The following is an 18,219-nucleotide window of genomic DNA, read 5'->3' on the forward strand; positions in this document are numbered from 1 at the left end:
AATTTTAACAGCTTGTTCCTGACAAGGTGGGTGTGATTTTGTGTTGATGCAGGTGTACAGGAGAAGATAGGCATCATGAACCGTGGGGTGGTGTACGCCCTGTGGGACTACGAGGCCGAGGACGACGACGAGCTGGCCTTCCAGGAAGGCGACTGCATGACGGTGCTGCGGCGCGAGGACAAGGACGAGATAGAGTGGTGGTGGGCCCGCTGCGGAGACCGAGAGGGCTACATTCCAAGGAACCTGCTAGGGGTGAGCAGGAGAGAGGGGAGGGACACTAGCCTGGCCACACATATGCTCCACCCTTATTTCCTAAGCCCTAGGCAATTCTGTAGATCTGAAATGATGGGGTCGGTGTAAGAAATGTGGCAAAAATGAAGAGAAATGTAGCAGGGTGAAGAGCAGTCAATTTGGAATTCAGCAGTAGTGTCTGTCTGGGGGCTGCAGCTCCATATTGCATTCAGAACAGTGGTTTAGTATAGGAAAAGTGGACATACACATATCCATTGGTTTAAAAGGAGGAATGCTGATCTAGGATCTGTCCATATACCGTAAAACTTCCATTAAGTGCAGAGCCTCCAACAAACCCCAGTCTCTTCTAATGGCCGGGCATCACAAAATAAATGCCAGTCTCTATTAAATGTAGGGTCAAAACCGGGTAATTACCAGTAGGTTATGCATGCACGCATTTTCTCGCATTTTCTATTTTCTACATTGTAGAATAATAGTGAAGACATCAAAACTATGAAATAACACATATGGAATCATGTCGTAACCAAAAATGTTTATTTTATATTAGAGATTCTTCAAAGTAGCCACCATTTGACTTGATGACAGCTTTGCAGTCTTGGCATTCTCTCAACCAGCTTCAAATGGAATGTTTTTCCAACGGTCTTGAAGGAGTTCCCAGCCCTCCATAACTCTCCTTCTTGTTCAAATAGCCCTTACACAGCCTGGAGGTGTGTTGGGTCATTGTCCTGTTGTAAATCAAATTATAGTCCCACTAAGCGCAAACCAGATGGGATGGCGTATCACTGCAGAATACTGTGGTAGCCATGCTGGTTAAGTGTGCCTTGAATTCTAAATAAATCACAGACAGTGTCACCATCACACCTCCTCCCTCATGCTTCACGGTGGGAACCACACATGTGGAGATCATCCGTTCACCTACTCTGCGTCTCACAAAGACACGTCAGTTGGAACCAAAAATCTCACATTTGGACTCATCAAACCAAAGGACAGATTTCCAACAGTCTAATGTCAATTGCTTGTGTTTCTTGGCCCAAGCAAGTCTCTTCTTATTATTGCTGTCCTTTAGTAGTGGTTTCTGTGCAGCAATTTGACCATGAAGGCCTGATTTACACAGTCTCCTCTGAACAGTTGTGAGATGTGTCTGTTACTTGAACTCTGTGAAGCATTTATTTTGGGCTGCAATTTCAGAGGCTGGTAACTCAAATGAACTTATCCTCTGCAGCAGAGGTAACTCTGGGTCTTCCTTTCCTGTGGCGGTCCTCATGAGAGTCAGTTTCATCATAGTGCTTGATGGGTTTTGCGAATGCACTTGAAGAAACTTTCAATGTTCTTTAAATTTAAAGTAATGATGGACTGTCTTTTCTGTTTGCTTATTTGAGCTGTTCTTGCCATAATATGGCCTTGTCTTTTACCAAATAGGGCTATCTTCTGTATACCACCACACACTTGTCACAACACAGCTGATTGGCTCAAATGCATTAAGAAGAAAATTAATTCCTCAAATTCACTTTTAACAAGGCACACCTGTTAATTGAAATGCATTCCAGGTGACTAACTCATGAAGCTGGTTGAGAGAATGCCAAGAGTGTGCAAAGCTGTCATCAAGGCAAAGGGTGGCTACTTTGAAGAATCTCAAAACACTTTTTTGGTTACTACATGACTCCATATGTGTTATTTCATAGTTTTGATGTCTTCACTGTTATTCTACAATGTAGAAAATAGTAAAAATAAAGAAAAACCCTGGAATGAGTAGGTGTGTCCAAACTTTTGACTGGTACTGTATATCCAACTTCCAACCTCAAACTAACTGTACCACAATCCACTTTGCCGCTTTTGTAGCCTAACATTTGCAGTGTGTTCTAAATGTAAGTGTTTTAATTAGCAAACAGGACTGTCGGTGAACTTATTAATGACAGTAGCATTTTTGATCAACTTGTAGAGCAGGAAACTTGATTATAACAGTGTGAGCTCTACGTTTTAAGCAAATAAACGCCTGGGTGCTTAAAGTTATCCATTATGGGAAATTAAATATCAAAAGTCCTACTCTGAGATGTTGTGAATACTGGCCCCGGTGCTGGAGGTCAAACAATATGTTCAGTGAAAAGCAGGGGCGCAACTTTCACGGAGCGTCCGGTGGGCTATTTGGAGTGTTCATTCGATTGGAAAAAATATATATAATAATAATTATGTTACCCCCACTTCTAAAACCAAAATTGTGCCCCTGGGGAAAAGTATAAAAGTGCAACTTTCAATCTATTTGGGGAAGAAATTACCCATGAGGGTCTACTTCTCTGATCAGAAGACTGGTGAAGACCTAACATTTCTTAGTCACACATGCCTTGTAAAGACCTACCAGCTCCTTGCGTAACCCCCTTGAAAAAACTTTTATGCCATTTCACATACGGAGATAATCCCTTATCTGGCAAGGATTAATAGATTTCTTTAACTAGTGGGGGAAATCCTGTCACTTAAGAATATTATGTAATAATGGTGAATCTAAATGAGAATCTCAGCCCCCTGCTTACCATAGTTGTATGATATTTCAAATTTTATTTTCTTCTTCTTAGCTGTATCTGAGGATCAAGCCACGGCAGAGGAGCTTGGCTTAAATTATATCGGCTCACGTTCCACCCTACTCGCTGAAAACTACTCCGACTTGAAGAAGTTGAAGAACAAGAAGTTACTTTAGAAAGGCGAATGAAGAACAAGAAGTCCAGCACTACATTTCACGCTTCTGGTCTTTTGGATGTCAAAGTCAAGCATTACACTTCAATCTTTTGGTCTTTTGGACCTGTCTGTGAAGGACCATATCATGCTAAATGGTTTTCAACCTATGTATGGATAATATACACATGGTCATGCTGTTTCCTTTTCACTGCAGGAATGTATACACCGTGCAACATTTATAATGGAGACTTCTGAACAGTGTTTTTTGTAGACGTGTGATTTTCTGAGCAGAATCAATTTGTAAGGGTTTGTAACTGTGGCAGTTGGAAATGTAAAGCTTTTTCTACGTCATGGCATTTTCCATAATCTTTCTATCAGGTTATCACAAACAATCTTTCTGTGGGTATACAGTGCCTTCAGAAAGTATTCATACCCCTTGACTTATTCCACATTTTATTGTGTTACAGCCTGAATTCAAAATTGATTACATTTGTTTATTTCTCACCCATCTACACACAATACCCCATAATGACAAAGTGAGATTTTTTATTTTTATGTTTGCAAATTTATTGAAAATGAAATACATAAATATCAAATTAACATAAGTATTCACACCACTGAGTCAATACATGAAATAATCACCTTTGGCAGCAATTACAGCTGAGTCTTTCTGGGTAAATCTCTCTCTAAGAGCTTTGCACACCTGGGTTGTACAATATTTGCACATTATTATTAAAAAAATTCTTCAAGCACTGTCAAGTTGGTTGATCATTTGTAGACAGCCATTATCAATTCTTGCCATAGATTTAGAATCCGATTTATGTCAAAACTGTAACTAGGCCACTCAGGAACATTTGATGTTGTCTTCGTAACCAACTCCAGTGTATATTTGGCCTTGTATTTGAGGTTTTTGTCATGTTAAAAGGTGAATTTATCTCCCAGCGTCTGTTGGAAAGCAGACTCAACCAGGGTTTCCTCTAGGATTTTGCCTGTGCTTAGCTCTATTCTGTTTATTTTTATCCCCAAAAAACTCCCTAGTCTTTGCCGATGACAAGCATACCTATAACATGATGCAGCCACCACCATGCTTGAAAATATGAAGTGGTACTCAGTGATGTGTTAGATTTTCCCCAAACCTAACAATTTGTATTCAGTACATAAAGTTAATTTCTTTGCCACAAAAAAATATCAACTTATTTAGGCTTGCCATAACAAAGGGGTTGAATACCTATTGACTCAAGACATTTCAGCTTTTCATTTAATTTGTCATTTAAAAAAAATGATATCCACTTTGACATTATGGGGTTTTGTGTGCGTGCCAGTGACACAAAATCTGTTTAATCCATTTTAAATTCAAGCTGTAACACAACAATGTGTAAAAAGTCAAGGGGTGTGATCACTTTCTAAAGGCACTATGAACACTTTCTAAAGGCACTGTAGTTCCACCTAGGTTTGAAGCTCTGTAATGTTGTGGTTGAGTTACTTTGTTTTCCTATGAATGTCTATTTTTCAATGTTTTTGTAGAACATTTTGTGTGTGTGTAAGTACTGTATGTAGCCTGGCATGCTGTGCTAGTAATGAATGTTGAAAGCACAAGCTTCAAGGGTCTCGCTCAACATCACCTCCTTATCCAATCCTTCATATCTTAAAGGGCTGCTCAACGTTATTCCCGGAGAGGTACCATCCTGTATGTTTTCGCTCCAACCATAATCTAGCCCATCCTATTTATAACAATTAGGTGGTTGATAAGCTGAATCGGGTTAGTTACAACTGTGGTTGGAGCGAAAACATACATGAGGGTAGCTCTCCAAGAACAGGGTTGGGCAGCCCTGCACGTGGACCAAACAGAATATGACCAGCATTTTTTGGTTACACGTTATAACTTTCATGATTAAGCCATTATAATCCTTTATAAATGCCTAATAATTTCTATGTAAATAGTCATATTAATAATATGTAGACCCTTTAACTATTTATACATGTTTAGCCTATTCATGAAAGTCATTTATAAAAGTGTAAACACATTTTATTAATGGAACTGAGTAATTTAAATCAGTGACATTTCAAAACTTTGCTTTTAGCTAAGCTGCAAAATTCACATTAAATGTGTTCTGTGAACAATCTGTGTTGACCATCAAGCCAAATAAGTTCAGCTTTTAAAAAGTCAATAAAAATATGCAAAAATATTTGTCTTTTGATGTTTTTATGGGGAAAGAAAGTGTCACGATAAAACATGTTTAATATTATTTACACAACCTTGATGCAATGCATACACATACTGCAAACTTGCCATGTGTCTCAATCAAAGAAGCTAATAATACCTGTAATATTATATTTAATATACAATCTAAAAGAAAAGCACTCTGCATGCTTTCTGTACTAAATTTGTATATTTCTTACGACAGTAAACATATAAGATACTGTAAAGATCAGCTGATACTTGAATAAGCGGCATACATCAGTGGTCACCAAGACCTCAATATGCAATCAACACCATGATAAATTTAATCCCGTGTTTCACTACTGCATCCCTTAAAGCTCTCCCGGACTAGGTTCGGTAACCTCTGGCGTACACAAACATGCAGAAGCTATTCCAAAAATACAAAGTGCAAAATCGACAACTCTCACAAATGTTTGTGCTTCAAAATGGTATTTAGAAGTGGATGTACATTACAATCAATGCTTTAGTTATAATTGCACACAACCTCGTAAAGGGTGAGGGATAAAGTCTAGAGTTCAATAAATATTTGTAATTTAGGAGTCCATTTAGTCTGATTTAGATTTTCACAAGTCCCTATTAAGCATGCAGACTCCAAATGGGTATCTAGCTGCACAAAGCTGCCTTGTACACAGACAAGCCTGAAGCTATGACATATACAGCATTAGGTTCAATGGGTTGACATAACAGGGTAACAAAAGCGGTGTCTCTACTATGAAAAACATCACATCACTTAATCCTTGCCCCTACATTTCTTTCAGAACAGGTTTGCAATGCAACATTCACTTGACTACGCCAAGCATCTTGACTCTGCTCATTCTCAACCCTCACACATTATTGCTGCCCTACACAGACTTAGTTGAATTTAACATTTAGAAAATTAGCATGGCAGCATTTACGGTTGCCACTTATTTGCATCACCAAAATGGGCAGCACGTAGTCTACTTTTCCTTAATACTAATCAAGACGAATGAAGTGGAGAGTAAACCACAATATTTTAGAAAAAGTATGGAAGGAAACTTGCATTCAAAAGCATGGTAAAAGAGCTCTTCCTTTTGCAGACAGGACCACCACTGGTCGACTTTCCTGCTTTCCACATGCTTTTGAAAGCAATGCTAACTGATACAACCTGTTTACACAAGCATCGCTACATGCTCCAAAAATGCTAGCCATTCTGCACATTGCTAAATAACAAGCTAACAAACTTAAAAATGACAACACCTTAGGTCACGTTTTGTTTTTTGCCCTAACACTACACAGCTGATTCAAATAATCAAAGCTTGATGATGAGTTGTTTAATTGAATCAGCTGTGTATTGCCGATACTTGGCCCCTTGGGGGGGGGGGGGCAGGACCGAGTTTAGGTAATGTGTCTGCCTTAGGTAAGTCGACAATGAGCTAAAACGTTTAAAAAGCCAACTATCCCTTTAAACCTCCAAAGGATGGGTATGCTGAGTATGTTCCACATCGTCCAGTCCAAGTAAAACAGGGAGAGCATGCATTTGATCTATTGTATCTGTTATGAAATGACCCTCTGGTGTTTGGAGCCAGAGAGGGATGGGAATGGTTCCTTCAAGCAATCCACAGCAGATTAGATGAAAGCTTAGCCTGCCTTCGAAGAGGTCACCCAGCTTCGACTAAAGACGCTGACCTTTGCCCGAACCCACACTCATCAAAGCGTCGCCCCAGAGCCACCACTGAGAAGGATCAAGGGTTCAATAGGGCTTTACATCTTGACATGGAACGAAGGGTAGATGAGGAAAGTACAGTAAAGACACACTTAGATACAAATAAATGGTGATTAAAATACCAGTGTGTGGTTCAATACCAATCTACTGGGATGACATCCGGTACCGGCAGTTCACACAAACTTACTCGGGGGGGGGGAGGCATGTTCAGGAGAGCTTATAATTTCCTCTCCTTCCCTCCTTTCTCCTCTCTATTTCTCTATCTCCCTCTGGTTCTGGTCGTGGAACTGGTTCTGGTCATGCGAGTCGGGCAGGAGGCTGGTGACGTGGCCGATGCCCTTGGTCACGCCCTCCCTGAAGAGCAGCTTTGCGCCCATGCGGAGGTACTCGGGGTGTTTGATGAAGCGGAAGCAGACCACGGCCCTCTCTCCTGTGCGCAGCTCCTCCTGGTGGTGAAAACAGGGAAGGGCACACAAAACAGTTCGTGTTGACTCGTAAAGCAGCAGGGCCACAATCAGTAGCTAGACGTTGTGGAACGTTGCGGATAGAAATGCCATGGATAGAGTTGACCTGATTCCTCTTCCTCTACATGGCAGAGTGGCATGTTTGTTCTATATAATAAAATCTCTATCTGAACATTGCACAAGGTTTCATTTCTGGCATAAAAACAAATATTGACCTTGTACAAATTTGTCTAAATACTACAATGTATGAAGGATGCTGTATAAAAGAAAAAGGAGTGTATACTTAAGCAATAAGGCCCGAGGGGGTGTGGTATATGGCCAGTATATCACGGCTAAGGGCTGTTCTTATGTACGATGCAACGCAGAGTGCCTGGATACAGCCCTTAACCGTGGTATATTGGCCATATACCACAAACCCCTGAGTTGCCTTATTGCTATTATATATTGGTTACCAACGTAATTAGAGCAGTTAAAATAAATGTTTTGTCATACCTGTGGTATACGATCTGATATACCATGGCTGTCAGCCAATCAGTCAATCAGCATTCAGGACTCTAACTACCCAGTTTATAATTATTATTACTAAACTAACCTTTCCATGCAGGCACTCCACGGTGGCCGTCTGTCTTACGTTCCCCACGTGCACGGTCACTTGGAAGCCCCGATGGAATGTTTTGGCGTGGAAGAGAAGGACGATGGCAGCCTCAAACTGCCAGCAGATGGTGGGGTTCATCTTCGGGCTGACCATCACCATACCCTACTCCCCCCCCCCCCACACACACACACACACACACACACACACACACACACACACACACACACACACACACACACACACACACACACACACACACACACACACACACACACACACACACACACACACACACACACACACACACACACACACACACACACACACACACACACACACACACACACACACACACCAATAAGTACTTTGGGAGATGGGAAAGGAACAACCATTGTGGAAGTGATTTTATAACAACAGTATACTGCATTTTGACTACATATGTTTTCTGAGTTGTTTGTGCGTGTATGTGTGTATTATATTGTGTTATGAGTGTGCATGGACATTGTGTCAGATTGTTTCAAGGACCAAAATGTGTTTTTCACTGATAGCTATCAATTTAGAAAAAAACTTTATTTATAGAAGAGATGTATTTTTCCCATGAGGGAACTTCTTGTATGGAGTGCTTCAAAACGAAACTAACGAAAACATAGTAGGCTACACAGACCTCCTACCTATACTTGAGATTTCACATGTAGCAACAAAACAGAGGACAGATGACAGTATCATAACCATGAGCAGTTTGTGCAGTCGTCCTGTTTCCAAATGTGACCCTGCAATGTTCAGTCATATTAAGGGATGTGATTGGCAGAACATAGAAAATGGGAGGGGAAACTACAGTATCTTATAGATAAAAGTCATGAAAATTCACATCTGGGCACATGTGCTGCGGTTGTGTTGTGGCTGAACCCTCTGACCTTGCGGAGCAGCGAGCGGTCAAAGTTGCCGAGGGCCAGTGTGGCGGCTTGGCCGGCTCTCAGCACCCTGCAGGCCGAGCGGTTCCTATGGATGCTGCCCACCTTCAGCCTCAGGAAACGGCCCTCGTCCGTAGGGCCAACAACCAGCCTCTCCCCCTCGCGACACACCCCACTGTCCGCGGAACAACGGGAGGAAAAACATATTATGATATGTCAAAGTGGAACTCTCCAGTGCAAATCATTTTTAGCAGCACTTCAGGGTTACACCGTTTGCAGTACATTGACTTCTATTGGTTTTTGATTAGCTAAAAGCTTAATTGAGCAAATCCTCTAAAAATATCAACAAAAAAAACACCTATCGATATGAACATGATGCGTGAAAAATGATAATAATTGGTACCATGACATGAATGGGATTTGTGCCACGAATGCTAAAACGTTAGCACTTGGAAACAGTGCCAGGGAAACTAACCCAAAGCACGATTGCTGTCAGACCTTGTCCATAGACAGCTTACAGGGTAAGGAGACCAATATGTCATTTTGTAATTTGGGTGAACAGCGCTAAATAAATCCATTATCATTCCATTCATGAGTACCAATATGACTTATGGCCAACTGACCTGTAGAGAGTTCCTCCCACCACTGTCCCCACATCTGGCACGGTATATATCTCATCTACCTATATTCACAAGCAGAGGAATTAGGAAGTATATTTTGCAAGCGTTGATGCAGAATAAGGGTGCGAATCTGAATGTGTGAAAGCGCATGTTCACATCTCGTATGTATGCAATGTATGTGTGGGTGTATGTTTTGTTATGCGTGTGCATGAATGCATATATGAGTTTGGATGTGTTTGTAAAGAGTGTGTGTATGTGGGTAATATATTAGTTGTTCGTGCACAAACGCGTGTGCATGTGTATTATTGTGTTAGTTGTGAGTGTGTGTGGACACACACAATGTCCATGCACACACATCATTCACACAATAATTGTATCCGTTAATGTGTCTGGTTGCGTGTGTATATATGCAGGTGTAGTACCTGGAACTCAGTGAGTTGCTGCATGAGCTCCTCCTGCTCCTTGCTGTTGCTGAGAGGAGGCAGGATGTTGAAGAAGACCTTAAGCAGGTCCAGACTCTCTCCAGACACGCTGGACAGGGTGAAGATGGGTGTGATGCTACGGCATAAAAAGTGGGCATGAGGTGACTTTTACAGTATATAACCTAAGCATAACGTCAGAAAAGGTGTCGTAATGGTGTCATTTAGTGTAAAGAAATTGGCTTGGGTGATCGTAACATCATTCTCTGGATGTCAATTGGTTTTCTGGTTGAGGAGACATCGGATAACCAGATTACAACCAGGTAAAAGACATGTTTTTCATGGCTACATCAAGTCATAAAGATGTCCTATTTTGGATGTTATCTGGTCAGATAACCAGATAGACATATTATAATGGTTGCTCAAAATATGTCTAAATAACTTCTCACTTGGTTATCTGATTTCCATAAAATTTGTTTACACCTGGGAAAATTGCGTCATTATGATTTCCCATGCCAAATTCTGCCCACTAAGTTAGTTAGTCCTTTGATGTTTAAATGGGTGTATACACCCAACTAGGGCTGGGAATTACCAGGGACCTCACAATATGATATTATCATGATACTTTGGTGCCGATACGATATGTTTTGCGATTCTCACAATTCTATATGTATTGCGATTTGATGCAGCAATTTTATTGTGATTCGATGTTCCAAACATATTGCTCACCATATGTCTGCTGCAGAGGGACAAGCGAGAGCCATGAGAAAACAAGTTTTGATCAATCATGGAAATAAAAGTGCTGAAAACAAATTGGCTCCCTATTTAAAAAGAAGATGGAGAACAAAAAAGTAAAAATACTGGAGTTTTGGTGCAGCTATCGCAAAAAATAATATTGAGATATTGTCAAAACAATATGACAGATCGTCAACAATAATATCCCAATATGTAACTGTATTGATTTTTCCCCCCACCAATACAAACGACGTTGCCGTACATGCTTGCTAATTCCCTTCTAGTCACTCTGGACTAAGGCCTATGTGGTGTATATTGGGTTCTGAATCTCAATTCTAGTTTCCTTATAGGTCTTTTCTCCTTTTCAGCAGCTACCTGGAGGATTGAGCGAACTGCTGGGCGGCTGTGACGGCGTCATCCGGGCTGGCCACCACCATCGGCACTTTGTTACAGCCAGGCAGCTTGAGGACATGCTCCAGCTGGCGTACTGTGCGCTCCACCGTGCCCTTGGCGCATAGGTCCACCTTGCTGACCACGATAAAGATGGGTACCTTTAGTGCCATGGCCAGGCCCAGGTGCTCCCGGGTGGTGCCAGCTAAGGGGGAGAAAATCGTATCTGGTTAGGTCAGCGGTAGGGTCGCAAAACTCCCAGTAATTTACCAAAGTTACCAGACTTCAGAAACGTTGGTAACTTTGGTAATTTATACTTGAGAAGAAAAAAAATGGTGTCCATGTTGTCCATGAGTTTCTAGTAAATAGACCATATGGTTCAGGAAAAGATTTATGGAAAAACATCTAATCAACAATGACCTCATTTGCAATTAACGCCCTCTTTGTAACACTAGTTACACATACAGTTGAAGTTGGATGTTTACATACACCTTAGCCAAATACATTTAAACTCAGTTTATCACAATTCCTGATATTTAATCCTAGTAAAAATTATCTGTTTTAGGTCAGTTAGGATCAACACTTTATTTTTAAAATGTGAAATGTCAGAATAATAGTAGAGAGAATGATTTATTATAGCTTTTATTTCTTTCATCACATTCCCAGTGGGTCAGAAGTTTACATACACTCAATTAGTATTTGGTAGCATTGCCTTTAAATTGTTTAACTTGGGTCAAATGTTTCAGGTAGCCTTCCACAAGCTTCCCACAATAAGTTAGGTGAATTTTGGCCCATTCCTCCTGACAGAGCTGGTGTAACTGAGTGAGGTTTGTAGGCCTCCTTGCTCGCACACGCTTTTTCAGTTCTGCCCACAAATGTTCTATAGGATTGAGGTCAGGGCTTTGTGATGGCCACTCCAATACCTTGACTGTGTTGTCCTTAAGCCATTTTGCCACAACTTTGGAAGTATGCTTGGGGTCATTGTCCATTTAGAAGACCCATTTGCGTCCAAGCTTTAACTTCCTGACTGATGTCTTGATATGTTGCTTCAATATATCCCCATAGTTTTCCTACCTCATGATGCCATCTATTTTGTGAAGTGCACCAGTCCCTCTTGCTGCAAAGCTCCCCCACAACATGATGCTGCCACCCCCGTGCTTCACGGTTGGGATGGTGTTCTTCAGCTTGCAAGCATCCCCCTTTTACCTCCAAACATAACGATGGTCATTATGACCAAACAGTTCTATTTTTGTTTCATCAGACCAGAGGACATTTCTCCAAAAAGTCTGATCTTTGTCCCCATGTGCAGTTGCAAACCGCAGTCTGGCTTTTTTATGACGATTTTGGAGCAGTGGCTTCTTCCGTGCTGACCGGCCTTTCAGGTTATGTTGATATAGGACTCGTTTGACTGTGGATGTAGATACTTTTGTACCTGTTTCATCCAGAACCTTCACAAGGTTCTTTGCTGTTGTTCTGGGATTGATTTGCACTTTTCGCACCAAAGTACGTTCATCTCTAGGAGACAAAAAGCATCTCCTTACTGAGCGGTATGATGGCTGCGTGGTCCCATGGTGTTTATACTTGCGTACTATTGTTTGTACAGATGAACGTGGAAACTTCAGGCGTTTGGAAATTGCTCACAAGGATGAATATACAATTTATTTTCTGAGGTCTTGGCTGATTTCTTTTGATTTTCCCATGATGTCAAGCAAAGAGGCATTGAGTTTGAAGGTTGGCCTTGAAATACATCCACAGGTACACCTCCAACTGACTCAAATTATGTCAATTAGCCAATTAGAAGCTTCTAAAGCCATCACATCATTTTCTAGAATTTTCTAAGCTGTTTAAAGGCACAGTCAACTTTGTGTATGTAAAACTTCTGACCCACTGGAATTGTGATACAGTGAATTATAAGTGAAATAATCTGTCTGTAAACAATTGTTGGAAAAATGACTTGTGTCATGCACAAAGTAGATGTCCTAACCGACTTGCCAAAACTATAGTTTGTTAAAAAGAAATTTGTGGAGTGGTTGAAAAACGAGTTTTAATGACTCCAACCTAAGTGTATGTAAACCTCCGACTTCAACTGTAAGTAGTCAAACGCACATCACTTTTCATAGCTTGCTGGGCCAAACAAATCTTGTAAAAGTCAAAAAGGCCGGCACAATCTACACTGTTATTATAGCTATATCATCGGGCTTACCTATGCCTGTGTTGGCGCTGACCACCAGCATGGCGAAGTCTGGGCAGTAGCTGGTGAGGCCAAAGATGGTGGTTTTCAGGTACTTGTGGTGGCCGGCCAGGTCAATGAAGGTGATCATTTTAGAAGAGCTCTCACAAATCTCCTCAGCTGTACGGGAGTCACTGTAATTCACCACCTTCAAAAGCCACATGAGAGGAAGTTTGATTAACTTGTGTGTTGTTACACTGTTTTTATGGGTTAGTAACAAATGGAAGATGTTCAAAACATTTGTGTGCTGCTACACATTTTTTTTGTGTAATTACACTTTTTTGTTATATCAGTGTAGTTTTTGAGGAATAAGTTGTTTTTGTTATTTTATAGTCTTTGCTCAAAGGAAGGGAAACTCGTGCGTGTTTATCCTTCCTTCTTTATATTGTCACCTATAAGACGCTGTTACCCACCTCCCCTTTGCTATTGAAGCCCAAAATCTCAAAGCTGATGCTTGATGTCCTGCCTGTTTGGATCTCATGAAGGTGCCTGAAGAGGTTGAGGCGTGCCCGGCCTCGCCCGTTGTCCAGCTCGCCTTGCGTCAGCACGCCCAACAGTGTGGACTTCCCTGAGTCCACGTTTCCCAGTACAGCCACACGCAGGTCCAAGAACTGCTCTCATACACACACAAGAGACACTGCAGTGAAATTACAGCAGATTGACGTGGCAGAAATCCTTCATTGTATGTACAGCTTACCATTGACCATTTATATAATTGAGTGCAAAACAAGAGAGTCACTCTCCTTTTGCATTTTAATGCTTAATTGACAGACAGAAAATAAACAACGGATGATAGGTGAGGAGACAGTGAGAAGTGAATTGAACCACAGACTCCAGGGGGGAGTCGCATATGTGCAAGGAGCCAGGAGTGTTACAACTGGACCACCAGTCAGCCCTTCTACTCTACTTCACTCTGTAGTCCATAGGCGCCTTACTTTTGAGATTTGTAATTTGGGTGAATTGTCTCTTAAATAAGACACGGTGCTGTTTAATCTCACCTGTTGGTCGTCTGGAACTTTTCGGACAAGAACCTCTGCGATTTTCCGGCAGTTTCTGTCCGAGTCGTAATCCACCTCTCTTTCTCGTAAAAGTGTGATGTCAGCACCAACCCTGGTGAGGCAGAGATAGCACATTTATAACCAACACCCACCAAACTGAGGGGCAACTGTTAAATACAGTAACAATGGCAAACTGTCAAATTAGACATTTATAAACTAGTTTCTTCAAGAATCAATGGGTATAATTGAAATGACCATGGAGCTGAAGAAAGTATCCCAGATTGTGCCTTTGGTGACTATTGCAAACAAGGTAGTGACATACTTCTCTGCCATCCTCCGTAGGGTCTTCAGCGAGGCTCTCATGTCTCCCTCTGACAGTCCGACAAGCAGGCCATTGTCTTCCACCCCAATCTGATACACCGCTTCACCCCGTCCCTCTTGAAGACGCCATTTTAACTGGGTGGCCAGGTGCTCAAAGCGGTATTGTGTGGGGTTCACCAGCTTCAGCTGCAGTGAAGGTAGAGCACGGGACAGCACTTCACCACCAAGAAGTGTCCAACAAGTGAACCTCGTGTTTGAGAGGATGCATGCATATACATGGATGTGTTTTGACTTTTGATTACTAGCTACAGGTGAAAGGGAAGATGACATGCAAAAAGAAAGAAATGTATACTAGTACCTTATATTCAATGTTTCCTTCTTCAGCCTGAGAGAAACAGAGGGAAGGACATGTTTTGAAAAGGTGTGCCTGTACTGTATTTTGACAGACAAGCACACACCCCTGTTGACTAATGTACTACTGAATAAAAACTACCCACACCACAGCAAGCTATCACTACAGTATTTTACATCTATGCACCACCAGGGAAACAATTTATCTTGCAACATCAAGGAGCTGCCAATCGTCTCTCTTGCAGCTAGTCACAACATTGTTATGTGCGTACGCCAGCTGTTGTTGTCAACAAACAAACACATGTTCATTCCCTGCTTATAACAACGTTACATATGGCCAAAAAGTTTCTTACCATGGAAAAAGCTCAGACGACAGCATCTGCCAAATGCTAGCTAAAATAATGTCAGAATTTGTAAATAGCTAGGCTCTGGCTAGTCTAGCATTGGATAATATCGCTAGCTAGCTAACTAACATGAACTTGATAGCAAGCTCCAGCTAGCAGTAACTGTACATCTGCTACAGTAGTAGCTAGCCAACGTACCTCCGGTGGTAAATATGGTGGGGTTTTGTTGGTCTTTGTCTTTTTATTCCTCCGTCTCTTTCTTCTTTTCCCTTTTTTTGAACGCGTCTTTTTGGACGTCATCCTTCTCCCATTACCTGAACTGGGTCCTTGCAAATTTGATCTAACGTTAGGCAAATTTGATCTAACGTTAGCGATTGTAACAACACCGGTCCCACCTGATATTCGCGCATCCATCACGAGAATGATCTAGCTAACGCGAACCCACACTGTTTTTGTCAGTAAGAATATAACGGATTTAACGTTGTACGTCTGCAAATGAATCAATACACATACATATGGGCTCAGAGTGGGTAACTAACGCAATCGGTCCAACTGAGGCTGGCCTTCTCTCCATCACTTGCCTTCTACTAGTCCAGGGTTCCCCAACTGGCGGCCCGCGGCCCGATTTATATTATATTATTTATGTTACAAATTATTATATAATAATATTATTATTATTTGTTCAAATTGTTGGACATACAATACTGAAAACACTAGGAAATCAGCTTCAAGTGATTTTAATTTTGGAATTCTGTTCCCAAATTACCACACATAATAAAGAGGTAACTTGATATCAAACAAATGTAAGCAAGGTTTGAAATTATTCATTTTTTTGTCAAATATAATATATGATTGGGCTTCTTGCAGTCAATTTGCAGTCTTCAAATTATGTTCTGGTCACCGACCATCAAATCATGCAGATGATCCCTGCGGACTGTTAAAATAGGTTGACGCTCCTGACTCAAACGAACCTCCACCACTAGTATCCGTGTGATCTGAGGTTTTCTGTCAGGGTTTGCAAAAGTTACCAGAATCACAAAGTCCAAATTGGCTATATAGTAAAAAATGATTACCTTTTTTATGTGGTTTTCGGTCTTAATTTAAGGTTAGGCATAAGGTTAGCAGTGTCGTTAAGGTTAGGTTTAAAATGCAATTTTAAGAAGATAAATTGTAGAAATAGGCGGGGTTTATGACTTTGTGGCTGTGGTAACTAGTGACGACCGGAAGGAAGCACCTCACAGATGGTGTCAGGTCAGAGATACTTTTGAGGAGATGGGAAACTCCATTGAAATCAAAATACCCCCATTGTGTATGTTTCCCGTGATAAGTCAACGGTCGCAAGGTGCATTCTGGGTGATTCAAGGGATAAGAAGAGCTCTCCTCCAAGGAGTGAATGGGAGTCAATTAGGAGCTCAAAAACCCAACATTAGCATGAATTTCGTCAACAAGAAGTACGACATTAGAAATATTTTCCAAGATGTGAGACAATTAACTTACTATCTGTAATATTGTATAGCTTTGGAATCGTGACATTAGGTACTTTCGAGGAAAATACGCACGTTTCTCGACTCATAGCCTGGAGAAGGGATTGCGTGACGATTAGTTTAGCAACCGCGTGACGCAGCATGATAACGTGAACGCGATTGGTCGACAGTCTGTTGGGTGGGGTGTTTGCGCCTACAGTTTTGCTTCTGTACTGCAGTTTGACTGACGTCCGGTCTAGAAAGACATTTTCTATAGACTGCCAGAGTCCGATTTGAAAATTCCTAATAAGACATTTCAGTCACCACCTTTGTGCACAAAACATCCATTGAATTATTCAAATAATTGTCGCTGAGGAAGAATTTTTCTCCATCACTCACTGCCGAAGATATGAACATTTTAAATTCATCCAATGCCTGCCATGTTGCGTTGCTCCCTGTGCGCACTGGGTGCTAGTGTGCATGTATGTGATGTTTGCACTCCCTACCCGCTCGTTAGGCAGCCGCCATAGGGCAGATTGACGAGGGCGCCATTTTCTGAGCTAAACTGACCAAGCCGCTTCTGACGCCGCCCTTTGATAAACAGTGCCCACTTTGTCAAAGGCAAGGGACAAAATATTTTGCTTGTCCATTCCCAGGGCGCCTCTCCAGGGTGCTGTTGAAGAGACGCATCTCTGCAGCGCTCCACCAACGTTCCGTATCTGACTTAAATCATGTAGCACATATAGGATATGGTAAAGAGAGTATGTGGCCTTTTCTGTAGCCTACAGGCTGGATATTAAATGTATGACAATGTAATGAGAGGGACAATATTAACAAACAACATATCCTTAAAACAGGACAGGTCAAAGTAAAATGGACAATATAGAATGGACAATCACAACTGTTGTCCAGGAATTTCACCCCAATGTCATGATCAGAGGTTTCAAATTTGTATCCATACATTTTTGACGAACTGATCATACCGAAAAAGAAAATACTTCTGCATATCCTGCTGAGTAAACACATTCTAAATAGGCTGACGATAACTCCTGATAAAGTTGGGTAGCTGATATTCAGAGCTTAAATAGCCAAATTGATTATTCACAGGAATCAGGACTAATAAATGCAATGCAATGGCCTGTTTTACAAAGGGTGGGCCATGGTAGGTTACACCCCAGTAAGCATGAGCTGACTTCTGTCTTTTTTTGGTGTTTTACAAATGGTAGGTTCTCCACACAGATGGGCATTCATAAAATTTAATTTCAGACAACACTGAAGGCTACACCTCAGTATGTACTGACTGATGCTGACGCCTTTTGGACGTCTTTTTTTGGTGCAGTTCAGGACTGGCCTTGATTTCCACATCCACAGACATTGGTTTTTGGTTCGGTCTAGACCAAATCTGAACCAATCGTCGTCTATGATTTGGGCCAAGGATTAAATTACTTATTTTCAACTTTCATTCAGAACCAAAATTGAGCCTAATTTCAACATCCGGGGATCTCGCCTGTGGTGGCAGAATGGCAAAGATTGGTCTTGGATGTTTGTCTGTGT

At 41.4% G+C, this 18,219-nt stretch overlaps 2 protein-coding genes across 4 annotated transcripts in view; one reads left to right on the forward strand and one right to left on the reverse strand.

The window, feature by feature from the left end:
• The window catches only part of LOC106564779 (apoptosis-stimulating of p53 protein 2), a 43,589-nt gene extending 38,484 nt beyond the window's left edge, over positions 1-5,105 (forward strand). For both annotated transcript variants that reach the window (XM_014131141.3, XM_014131142.3), the window contains exons 17-18: positions 53-252; positions 2,820-5,105. In XM_014131141.3, the coding sequence (XP_013986616.1) occupies positions 53-252; positions 2,820-2,861 (242 nt within the window). In that variant the 3' untranslated portion in view covers positions 2,862-5,105. The remainder of the gene's footprint in view (positions 1-52; positions 253-2,819) is intronic.
• LOC106564778 (GTP-binding protein 2-like) lies at positions 5,106-15,799 on the reverse strand. Of its 2 annotated transcripts, none has more exons than XM_014131140.3 (12): positions 15,401-15,799; positions 14,866-14,892; positions 14,509-14,693; positions 14,187-14,298; positions 13,602-13,799; positions 13,162-13,336; positions 10,944-11,163; positions 9,837-9,972; positions 9,418-9,476; positions 8,798-8,969; positions 7,881-8,045; positions 5,106-7,270 (listed from the first exon to the last, which is right to left on the reverse strand). In XM_014131140.3, the coding sequence occupies exons 1-12, from the start codon at positions 15,614-15,616 to the stop codon at positions 7,076-7,078; spliced, it is 1,860 nt and encodes a 619-aa protein (XP_013986615.1). In that variant the 5' UTR covers positions 15,617-15,799; the 3' UTR covers positions 5,106-7,075. The 2 variants fall into 2 exon arrangements, with proteins under 2 accessions (XP_013986615.1, XP_082815024.1); XM_082958898.1 differs by having other exon boundaries at positions 15,212-15,799.
• Between the last annotated feature and the right edge of the window lie 2,420 nt (positions 15,800-18,219).

The sequence above is a fragment of the Salmo salar genome, chromosome 12 (assembly GCF_965601325.2).
Source record: "Salmo salar chromosome 12, fSalSal1, whole genome shotgun sequence".
Lineage (NCBI taxonomy): Eukaryota > Metazoa > Chordata > Actinopteri > Salmoniformes > Salmonidae > Salmo > Salmo salar.

Coding starts and splice junctions, on each gene's coding strand:
- LOC106564778 (XM_014131140.3), bottom strand. CDS start 15,616: ATGGATGCGCGAATATCAGGTGGGACCGGTGTTGTTACAATCGCTAAC. Junction 14,893..15,400: donor CACCATATTTACCACCGGAG/GTACGTTGGCTA, acceptor TGTTTCTCTCAG/GCTGAAGAAGGAAACATTGA. Junction 14,694..14,865: donor AAGGAAACATTGAATATAAG/GTACTAGTATAC, acceptor CCTTCACTGCAG/CTGAAGCTGGTGAACCCCAC.